The 12,183-nt window shown below is 45.2% G+C and overlaps 1 protein-coding gene across 3 annotated transcripts in view; it reads left to right on the forward strand.

The window, feature by feature from the left end:
• Positions 1-12,183, forward strand: part of LOC113163266 (nck-associated protein 5-like) — a 121,429-nt gene that overhangs the window by 47,728 nt on the left and 61,518 nt on the right. The window contains exon 1 of one of the 3 annotated variants that reach the window (XM_026361728.1): positions 3,342-3,890. The exons of the other annotated variants lie outside the window; for them this stretch is intronic. Within the exon in view, the coding sequence (XP_026217513.1) occupies positions 3,862-3,890 (29 nt within the window). The 5' untranslated portion in view covers positions 3,342-3,861. Of the gene's footprint in view, positions 1-3,341; positions 3,891-12,183 lie in introns of those variants that run through there. 3 annotated transcript variants of the gene reach the window in all.

Here is a 12,183-nt window from a genome sequence, read left to right on the forward strand (position 1 = left end):
TCTGGGCGCTTGCAGTTTTGATCTGTGTGGGTCCTGAGTGTTGGGTAAACAAACACGCTGCCTGTCTACAGCGTGCCATTTCCTTTGCTCGTCTTGATGCAGAAAACACCCCACCCCGTTTTTCCAAAAGGAACCTAGTCATGTTGACAGCTAAATATCTCCTGGATGGATTGTAGCCACCCATACCTCTGATGTGTTTCCAAATGATTTCACACCCCTCACTTTTCCTCAGTTGTATCAGACATTAAATAGCTGTTATCAGAAGCGTGACTTAGCTTAAACACTGCGTACATGCTAATCGACTTTGGGGCACTGCAGGGACGGGAAGGAAACAAAGTTTTTCTTCTCGTCCGGCTCTGTGATTAATGTCTGACTCAGAACACACACCTAGAGGACGGTGATGTGCTCAAGTGACGCACGTCCACTGGACAGTTCTGGTCACTCATCTGTGATCAAGCTGCAGCGGAACATCAATGCCGGGTATTAACATCATAGAGGGGGAGTGTGGCAGATGGCAGGGATGCTGCACATTCACCGGACAAGATGACAGGATGTTTGTACATTCAAATATACACAGAAAGTACTGTTATTCAAGGCTAATCTTTAAATCACGCTACAAAGTAATTGACCTGACTCTTCAGGGAATTAAGTTGTTTTGCACTGAAGTTGAGGTTTAGCTCTTACTTTATCTTTAGTACCCCTAGAAGGCAAAACATACAGTACACAAGTACTGCACACTTTAGTTTACAGTAGCTGTGTTGTACTGTAAGTATCATAATACTAGCACAACTACAAAGTACATACATAAAGGGACAGAGTTTCTACTTGTACTAGAGTATTTACACTAAATATTTCATCCATCACTTCTTACACTCATCTTACCACAACCGCCAGCATCACTTGAAGTCTGGCAACTCTCTCTCGCTGCCGTTTCAAGGCTACTTACAGTCGCACGCCCCTTCGTGTGTGCACAGACTTACACTCACACTTCACGCAACCACAGTCACGAGCATCCCTTTCCCTCAGACCACCCTGCACCCCATTACAAATCCATATCGACCCGCGGTCCCTCCAGCCACTGGCCCAGCACCATCCTGTCTCCTTCCCTACACCCCCCTCCTCCCTGTGGAATGCTAACCTAACCTTTAGTGTGTGTGTGTGTGTGTGTGACAGTGGTGGAGCCAGGCTGGCTGTGTGGGCGGCTGAGTGTTTCCAAACAGTGGAATCTGTCACTGACACCCCTGGCAGAGCAATAAGCAGCGCCTTAATGAGCTCAGCAGATCACTCAGCACACAGGGTGGACACACACACACACACACACACACACATATATGTGCACATATTACAAATGCAGACACACAGTCACATATCAAAAGGCGTACAACGTATTAAATGGACATAATTATGATTGGGAGATTTTATATACTGTCCACCACCACATGTTTTATCGTCATACACACCCACAGATCGCGAGTGCTGTCACACTTTCACCGTACAAACAAACGCCCTAAGATTCTCACTACGCTGTCAAAACAGGAGAAAACAAAGCTAAACAAACAAGCACGGCCTCTTTCCTCATTAGTGGAAAGAGGAAGTTCTGGGACATGAGCGTGCGACTATTTCTGACCCTAAACGCTACCGTCACAAAGCTCTGCTGCGTTTGTCACCCTGCTGACTGGAGCCATCGCTCAACAATTTGCTGCTTGCTGTTGATTGAATTAGAATGGACCACTGCCTTCAATATTTCTTGATTACAGCGCATATGTATGTTTTAGTGCTGACTCAGCGTCCATTTGTCTTTTTTACCCAATCGGGACAATAGTGTCTAATTGGTGACCACCTGCTCGTAGAATCAAATCATGCTCGCTCTATATTCAGATTTCCCCGAGAGGCAGCTGCGCTTATGATAAACACAATTACCCCCTCTGCATGACATTTTGGTCATGTTTGCAATAATCAGAGATCATGAATCTTTCTGAGTCTTATTATGACAAATGGGAATGTGGCTGCCAGCTTCACGACACGTCTGATAACGAGGACATGTCAGTTTTTTTAATCATATTTCCAGGAATGAAATAATCTACCCTGTGGTTGTCAGTCCATCTCCAGACTTACTTGGCCTTCCCTCGTCGTGAACGTACCCAGCCGCCCCCTTTGCGCTCTTCTCCTGCACACTAATTTTCTCACATGGTTTGTGTCATTGTTCATTTAGGACATTAGTGGCAGTGAATGTGGGGCAAAGTGGCAGTGATGGCCCAGGCTCTAAGTCAGCCCCGTCCTTTCTTTCCTCTCTTTAACTGAGAGCTCCAGTCACCGGGACCCTTTTAATTCCCCTTTTCACCCCTCCGGTGCCCGCCCCCTCTCGCACTGGTCCTATTGGGGAGAAGACAATAGACGGTGTCCCCCCTCCTCTTATGCCTCTGCATCCCCCTTCTCATCTCCCTCGTTACTTGCAGGCGGCCTGCCTGGTTGAAGCTGTGGGCTCCGGGCTGCAGTTTGTCACAGCCATTCAGCTGAGACTGATTGTGATTGCGGCAGATGGGCTGGAGCCTGGTCCGTCACTCGGCTCAGGCAGACCCAAGCACTTCCCTCTCTCTCCCTTTCTTTCTCAGCCTTTTTTTCCTCCCTGGCTTTCACTTTCTGTCCTTCACTCTCTTGATCTCGACCTCTTCCTCGGTTGTCCCTACACGTCTTTTGTCAGCAGCCTCACTTTTTTTCTTTGTGCTGTCTCAGTTTTCTCCAGTCACTGGACAGTGTTTTTAAATAACCTCATTTTTAGGTGTAAGAAAACACTGACTAAGCGTGAGCAAGGGACTTCAACAGAAGGCACCAAGATGCGTTTTTAAATTTAACAAATTGTCCAACAGTTTTTGCAACTTTTGACAAATAATGCTTGGCCACTTCTTGCAGCAAACATTTTTGTCAGGCTCCCTTCTTATATTCTTCAGATAAGGACTTTTATGCTTTCACGTTAACATCAAAGTGCAAAAACATGGATATTCCTAAAGAGACATTGCCTAAAAGCGTACCCTGTTCCTAAGTGGTACAGTTTTTCTTCTCGTGGCCCTTTCTCTGTTGCAGACTCTTTCAAGTTCATTCAGAACTTCAGGTCATTTTAAGCCTTCTGGGACCTGGACATCACAAGCCAGTTGATGCTTGCCTGTTCACGTCCTCTTATTTGTTAAACCCCCCCTTGCCAGTGTTGTAACCCCCCCAAAAACTCCACCTCCTCCTCCTCTTCCATACAAACCCCCAACCCAACCTCGCTTCTCCTCCCCTGAGGAAAGAGCCACCTTCAGAGAGGCAGCAGAGCAGGCGTCTCCATGAACACATGTTAAACGTCCCGCAAGCCCGAGGAGGAGGGACGCAGTCAGGAGGGAGAATGAGAGGGAGAGAAAGAGATAGAAGCAGAGACAGACTGAGGAGAGAAATATTCTGAGGACAGATAAAGCCAGGAGGTGGGGTGGGCGGGGGAGAGGCACATAGCGCTGTGTGTATGAAGAGAGTGTGTATCAGTGAGAGAAAGCAAAGCACAGAGGGAGAGCGTATGTAGCGTGAGGCAAGAGAAGAGAGTCAGCGCATGTTAGAGAGAGAGAGAGACAGAGAAGGTAGAGGAACAGACGCACTGAGGAGCAGAAAGGGAAGAAAGGACTGTGAAGGAGCGTAGAAAAGACAGGAGAGACGGGGAGGAGAGGCAGTTTGGTCTCAGTCAAGCTGAGCGGCAGGCAGTGAGGCAGGGAGCAGCGCAGAGCCGGCAGTGCTGCATTGTGGATGTAAACTTTTATCATCTGTGGGATCAGTGCACAGCAGCTGCAGAGCAGGAGGCAAGGGTGCTGGTGGATTACCATGCGTGTCCTCTGAATGCACCAGGATGCTGCCTCTCCACCAGGGTAAGAAGAAGAGAAGTCATCAGCATACGTGAAATATACAATTGCATTGTTTCGTCTAGCACTGCAACATTGTTCTGTCCTGCTATTGTTTGTTTTGTGTTGTGTGGTCCTTCGTTTGTGCCTTTCTTCTCTGCTGTCAGGTGAATACTGTACATGCACACTCAGCTTTTGCTTGTGGCTTATTCGAGGAGGCGTAATGATTTTGTTTCTCCGGCTACACCTCCATCAGCCGTCTTGAGCTGCATATTTCCTAATAATCCCAGAGCCGGGGACATATTTCATACAACAGCAGTGTATACATGTGCGAGGGATGATCTCTGATTTGCGCTGAGCCAACTTAGCCAGTTGCAAGAGGGATTCATGTGTCCTGTTGCTAGTGGCAACAGCAGGAAGCTGGGGCGCTGCGTGAACCACTTTGATTCTGATTGATAACAGAAGGAAGCAGTTACCTGTTGTTTAGGATGAGGTGAAACAGTCCAGCATTGCATGGATTTGTATGTACAGTACAGGAATGTGTGTTTCTCCCACCTCTGTTTTCTTTCCCCACACTCACTCAGGCGGATTAAGATTTTCTATCCAGCCCACTAATCCCACACTGAAATGACTGGTGTTGAACTGGGAGTGGATACAGCTAAATAGTGGGAAATATGGATTATCTGGATAGGGCCTGTCTGTTGTGGTCAGCTCTTCTGCAGCTTCTTGTACTGTGCTACTATAATATTCCTGTGGAAACATAATCACAGTACATTAGGAGGTAGGATACCAGGGATGCTAAAGTGTAGAATTCTGGACACTGGTTTTATATTTTTAGCCGGATTTGTTATCTCTAAAAACAGAACTCCAAGGGAACATGAAAATGAGAGCATGGGAGAGTATGGGAGGTATCCTCACTCTCTTGCTGGTGTTGTCAAAGTGCCAGGGAGAAATGCCCTGGGAACTGGTGCTTCCCAACAGGACGGCAAAAAATAGTATCTGCCATGTCGTGGATATTTTATAAGTGGTAACTAAAGGCTAATTTGTGATTTCTGCTTGCTATTAGGAGAATGTGGGTAGCAGCTGAGCTGGGATTCATACTACGACTAGGGTTTAGTGTATGTGGACATTAGAAAACATGCTCAGACAGCAAGAAGAAGAAGTCTGTTGCTGTAGTAGTGTGCTGAATGGTTAATCAAACTGTACGGTAAAAAAGTACAAATTCATGCTGCTACTTTAGGAATCTAAGAATGATTCATCAGAAAGTTATTATTGTTCTAAGATTTTATTTGGAGCAGAGCAGCAGCTGGTGATATCATCCCACCACTAGGGCAGATGTGTTGCTGCACTGGGCAGTTTGAGCCTGCTGCCCTCTGAAACCTACCTGGGGATTAGTGGATAAGAGGATTGCCAAGTGGAGGGATTTGATTTTATAGAATTAAAACTGTAATTCTCTCCATCCCAACTATGCCACAGTGCAACCATTTCCCCATATTATTATTATTTTTATCATTGCCCCCCTCTGCCATGTTCTTGCTTAACCAACATGTTCTTAGTCCATCGTGTGTCCTACATTTAGTAGTTTTGATAATTTCTCTATGTCTGAGTGCAATAGCAGAATTTGGCAGATGTCAAACTTGGCCTACATGCTGTTGTAAGCTGTGTGACACCAGAGTGAATTCTCTCCAAAGAGATGGATGTGAAAAGTTCATCAATTACAACACAAAGTGTGTGCTGGGACATGTTGGATAGCAGTTGCTGTGCCAGTTGGCATTATTAGAGTGATAATCGTTACCCAAAACAGCAGCCTGGAAAAGAATCTGACGACTACTCCAGCAGCAGGTCACACTGACGTGTTCTTCCATCCGCCAATCAAACTCTTGGTCTGCGTACATCCGATTTTCCAACTTTTCCTCCTCCCTTTTCGTCTCCTCCCTGTATGTGGTGCTCTGTATTCAGTGACCCTCAGCTACCATATTGGGTTCAGGTCAAGCTGAATTACTGAGGAATGTTCCCGTGTTCAATGGCCGACCCAGTGGGCCTCAGCATGGGAGCACTTCCCCTTCATTGACAGCCAGGGGAGTTTCATTTTAAAGGAGGGGGAGCACCTTCCACACAACTTTCCCATATAATTCCCACTGTCTTCGCAGTGTTCATCAGTGGAGCCATGAGCAAAAGCAACCGGTTTAATGATGTGTACGTGTGAGGCACATCTCAGGAGCTCACCAGCCTGAGCCTTGTTGAGACACTCAGCTTCTGTGACTGCAGGCCATCCAGCTCAATTAAGAGTGCTTTGAATGCATTCCACCCCTTAGCCTGTTCTACATTTATCTTTCCCCACGAACAGCACGTGGGAACTCTAAAAACAGTTCAAGTCCTGTTTTTTGCTAATACAGCATCTGAAAAAAAGACATTTTGCCAGGCTGTTTGTTGTATTTGATACAGAGAACCAGAACACATCATGTTGCAGCTTAAAGTCTCATGCTTTGTGTTTCTTTGAATGTTAGCAAGTTGGAAATCCAGAAAGAAAGGGACTGTCAGACGTCTCAGTGTCTCCAGTTGGCTAAACTTAGTGTAATGTCACTCAGAAAAAACATAAAGTTTAATGGTCCGACAAAATTTATAACCAATAAAAGGCTTTTATTTTGCTAGCTATCAATGGCTTATTGCATGCACTGACTGTTTTGCCTGGAAACAAAGATTTGCCCAGACATCCTTGCTGACTGTTAAGTGATGTCATTAGAGCCGGAGGATTTTTGTGGTTTCTAAATGGATGAACTCGCTCCATGTGAGTTCACCAAGGTGCGGAGACTCGTTGGCTGTTTTTGCAGTTACTGCTTTCAAACTGACTGTTTTCTAGCCAGAACTGGCACAATATATATTTTCTGTGCATTTTGGAGTTTGAAAATCCTGGCTTGCAAACAAACCTTCCCCCCTCTTCATAAAAGGTTTTGTTTGTTTAAATCTCCTATATTCATTATGACAAAACCCCACTGTTCTGCTGCCAACAGTTTACAAGATAATATGGTGTTGTCCTTGTTTACTATTCAAAGATTTCCTCCTGACACACTTTCACAGACACATTGCATCTTAAAAGTTTAGATCAACAGCACTTTGTGAGCTCTTGTGTCAGATTTCTTTCCTTGTCACGGTGATACTTTCAATAAAGCAAGTCGTTTATGACATTGGAAAAGGGGTCAGCGTCGTATTTGAGGGTGGGCGGGGTGGGGAATGTCAACAAACTTCAGCTCCCCAATATCTTAGCTGTAAATCATTGTATAATATTTGGGGAAACATACAAGAGGTGTTGGCGCAGCTGGAAGAAGGACAGAAGTTGCTGGAGAGACTCACCTTCATGCAGTAAAACTCTAACACCTCTCTTTACCTCTCTTTAGTTCTTTCAGCCTTTAGCTGACACTCTTTACTCAGAATGAATTACAATGAGTGCAGTAACCTTTAATTACTTCATTACTCTCATACCAGCGTGCTGCAGTAGAAAGACTCAAAGAACATGGAGGAGAGAGAACAAAACAGGTTTCACTCTGTAACTCTATCTTTGCATCTCTGCTTTTACATCTATCAGCAGGTTAAATTGTTTTTACGATACAGCAAATGAAACTGAATGCACAGTTCCTGCATAATAGATACGGTAATGACAGGACAGTACATTTGCAACAGCTGCCCACACAAACACACATGCACCCACGAGTGTGAGATGTCAGACCTTGGCTTGAGTGCTCCTGTTTACTGTACCTTTGTCTCTATTGTATGTGAAGCGGCCATTTGTCTGCCTCTGTAAAGGGCTACTGTTTCTGCAAACGATGTGTGGACAGCCACTGTAAAACACCCTGCAGCTTTTGCACAGTCTCCATGAGTCAGCAGAATCTTCTAGTATTACAGCACAGTAGTAAATGCGAGTCCCTGCTCTCCCATTAATTTAAACCACGCCAGCCAGGGTGTGAAATACAGAACAATGGCTGAAATGCGTGACTTACAGTATATATGGTACATATGGTGGGTAGGTACCTTTATATGACTGACTTATTAGCATACCAAGTTAAAATAGCAGTTATTTTAATAAAGTGACAGAATGATACATAAGGACAGTTTTAATATGTTGTTATTTTCACTGATCATGCAGCTGTTTCAGCTTATCCAGGTATAATCTGGTACTGAAAACATTTAGCATGAAGACAACAACAAGCTCAAGTTATTACAGGCTGGAAAATGCTTCTTTTTCTGCAAGAAAACTTATATGTAAGTGAAGTTTGGATATGTTAACTTGGCATTTATTTGTTTTTAACTGATAGAATTTGGTATAGTATGATATAGATAGTATGCTTCAGATGAGGAGCTTAATGTTAAAGTTCATAAGGAAAAACCATCAAAAACTCTTTACCTCTCTATGATGACAGACTTTTATGCCACCTGCAAAGCTGGCCACTTGGAACAGGTGTCCAAACCTTTCCCTTTGCACAACGCATCATGTATCCTTGTTAATTCCAATCCCTTCTTGGCTTTAACAGCCTTCTCCTTATGGATCCGCACACGTTTCCTCATACTTTGGCAGCAAGGTATTTCCTGAATCAGTCAGGAAGCAGAAACAGGCTTTGTTTACCTTGTCTGAAACTCCTAAATCATGAGGTAATTGTAGCCCAGTGTGAAGTGTGCTTTACTTAAAAGTAATTACATGTCAGAGTGTGTGACATAAGCTAGACAGCCATCACACGTGTGGCCGTGAAGGAGTTTGACAGGCTTGATTTCAAAAGATTTGAGATTCAACTCGAACTTATGCTGCCTTACTTTGTATTGACATATCTCTCCTGATCTTCATATCTGTGGTTGTTCAGGTCCAGTAACATGACATCTTTTCAGTTTGGAGTCATCTCTCTTTAATGATTTGGACATAAAAAATTCAGAAATCTGTGAGTGTGAATGCATGTCTCTGCACATCTTGGCCAGTGTGTTTGTACATGTGTGTTCATCCATGTGTTTAGGAATGCCCCTTGTGTGTTTGCGTCTAGCTCCAGTTTCTCATTCTCCGTGAGCCAGGACGGTGAGTAAACCCTCCCGACAGACTGACAGAACGGGCGAGCGGGTGCTGCGGCCATTTTTAAAGCACATCTGCTCATGCACAATGTTTTGTTTTGTCTGAACAGGAATGCGTCTGTGGCTTGGAAACAATTGAGGTCAGGCCCTGCTCGCAGAATAAGAAAACATTTAGGGAGACAGACAGTCAGGCAGGCAGGGGTAATCCACGCTTGGTGAGCACATTCCTCTGAGTTCAGGAGGAGTCTCGGAGGGATCCTCAAGTCTGATTTTTGCTGCTTCAAAAGTTTAGAGATGCAGTGAATTCATTTGATCCAATCTTCCCCTACAAAATGATGTAATTTGCCCTCACTCTGATTTAGCAGATAATTCCCTAAAGTTGTTTACATGTGCAAAGACAAACATGTGCATAGTTATGTGATTGCAGCCATCAATCATGTGCTTGGAGATAATGTCGGTCCCTCCTGTCAAAAACCTACAATAAGGTTTCCCAGTGCTTTTATGTTGCAGTGTAATTAAGCTATCTGGCGCTGAGACTGTCGTAAAGCACCAAGGGCTAGATGTTATCACAGAGGGAAAGCATAAACAACTCTCAGCTCTCGGCATGTTGTTGACTTTGGATAAATCTCACTAATCGTGATCACCTCAACCCGTTTGACTGCACTACCCAGTGTGGTGCACACGTGTCCAAACAAAGAGCTCCATACATTTGAATGAAGTGTTTAGATGACTCACATTTTATATGTTTTGGAGGCATTCTGGCATCCAAATCAACTTTGGAAAACAGCGGTTGTGTTCGGAGCAGCAGCGCCATAGGAGTGCAAAAGTATCAGCAGCGATTTTCTTCAAATCACAAAGAACAAAAATATAGTTTAGGACATCACAAGGCCACATAGCAACATGAAAAAGTGCGTGGTCTTTGTGTGCTCATAGTAGAACCTCATCACATTTCATCTCGTCAATAATTGATGGTCTGCCGTGGTGAGGTAAGGCTCGTTGTGCCTGTCTGGCTGGCTGGGTGGTTGGGCGTGTGAGGTGCTGACATGTGGCTCCTGTTTTCCCTCTGCCCTCCGGTGCAGACGGGGTCCGTGGCGGGAGACAGCGGGTCAGGAACCAGCTGTGGGTACAGGCCGCCGTTCGGTATCCACGATAGAGCCTCTTGGTGATTGATTGGACCTGCCTAATGCGTTGGGACCAACTGAGCGGTCACAGATGTGAAGCCCCACCCCTCAGACGCTGGAGACAGATGAAAATGTTTACACTAGGGGTTGAAGGGGATTTCGATGCCATCTCATTGTTTAGTGCTCGACTGCAAAAACAAATGTAGTCATTTAATTCTTACAGAAACATTAGTGCGACATCATGGGACCACCCCAAAAAGTTAGACATTAGAGCCGTGTACGGTGCATCAATGCACAGTTCTTCATCTAAAACATTTTTTGCATTGCAAGACCGTTTTCACACCCCCTCGACTTTAACTCTACTGGCAGTTGTAACTCTATTTTCCTGTCAGCCTGGGTTGGATGTTATAACTTATCAAACGCCTCGGTAAGCTCATTGTCCAGTACTGAGCGGGGGATGGGGTGAAATTTTGGATCGGTGCACAGGGTTACATAACCCAGCTGTAGCAGGATTAGGAATGGGAATGACCGCTCCGGAGCTGGGGCCAAACTGTAGCTGCTCAATGACGGCCACGAAGATTGCGTGCATATCAGGGCTCTTAACTCAGCAGGAGTGCAGACGCTAATACATAAATGCATGGAAGCTCTGCGCTCATCCAAACATTTATACATCCCTCTTGGCCGCTCTGCGTACATTTGTTTTTCAGGTCGGCTGAAATGTTTTGCTCCCAGTGAGTTCAATGACAATGCTGGAAAGAGGGTTTATATTTATGCATCTTTTATACATCCTGATGTGTGTATTTGTATGTCACTGTGAGTAACTGCTGCAGGGAAAAGCTGAAACATTATGTGGTGTTTAATCTGTTAACATCTATCCAACAGTGGAGAGATAAACCACACCTGATAATAAGATGGCGTACAGAACTCCAAGGGAAATAGGAAACCAAAACGCAGGAGACAGCACTTTTTTTCCTCTTTCATTATGTGCTTAACAGCAAACAATGTACAATGGATTAAATCACCTGTATGCAGGAGCCGTGATAACAGTGATGAAAACACAGCTAAACGTCTGCCTCCCACAATGCAGTTCAAAGCGTATGAGTCCAACATGTCAGCTCAGGTTGGCAAATGCTCTGGGTGTGATTGATCCTCCCTCAGCCCTGACAGATCGTGTCTTTGCATGCCGCAGCCGCCGCAACGCTCTGAAGCAACAGCCGGCGTGTTGTCTGAGCTGGAGGGAGGTTTACACAGTGTCTGAGCGGAGGAGAATGTGTGGAGGAAACGGGGCTGATCTGCTGTGAGTGTGACAAGGAAGAGATGTTGAGCTTTTGAAGCTGCTGGAATCGTGTGTAGGTGGACAACAGATGAACAAAGCGTCAACTATGAATATGAAGGGAAAACTTGTGTAGCAACAGCAAGCAGGTGTACGAACCTGGAAAACATAGCTGATGCAAAATCTGGTATAGTGTTCTAACCTCAAACGTCTGAAGCACAACCAGTACATTCAGACAGGTATAATGTCACATATGTCACAACCTGCTGAAACAAAAGGTGCTGAGAGAGTCTCTCCTCAGGGAGAGCAAGGTGGCAGGTTTAATAGTGGCTGGAAGCACTGGGCCCAGGTGCTTCCTGTCAGCCCAAGTGGACAGCCCCGCCCACTAATCACCTGTACCTGCAAGAGAAGAACAAACAAAGTACAACCACAGAGGCCAGAGGGCCTTCACAGATATAATAAAAGTGACCTTATCTGTTGTTTGCATTCAAACCAGTGAATCGGTTAGAAAGTGATAGCAGCTGTAGAGCAGCGTCGTCCGTCTGTCTCCTGACACACAGCAGAAGAACCCGGGTGCTGTAGCTGAGAGCTGGCTTAGCCTCCCTTCACCGCTCGGACCTCTGGAGCTTTCAGGTGATTCCAGGTCATCGGGAACTGCTGGAGGTCCGTGTTGACACCGCTCATGATTGGCTCCTGGAGTTTACTCAGCCAAGCGAGGAGCAGGAGGAATGTATGCTTGGTTAACTGTCAGCTTGTGCTTTCATCACATGCTTGGATGTGCTGGACAAAGAACCGTGGCCTGACATAATTCCTGTTTAGTCACGGTCAAGCATGAAATACATACTGAGCGAGCACAGTGTATAGTATACAGTACATT

Source organism: Anabas testudineus, chromosome 2 (genome assembly GCF_900324465.2).
Source record: "Anabas testudineus chromosome 2, fAnaTes1.2, whole genome shotgun sequence".
NCBI lineage: Eukaryota > Metazoa > Chordata > Actinopteri > Anabantiformes > Anabantidae > Anabas > Anabas testudineus.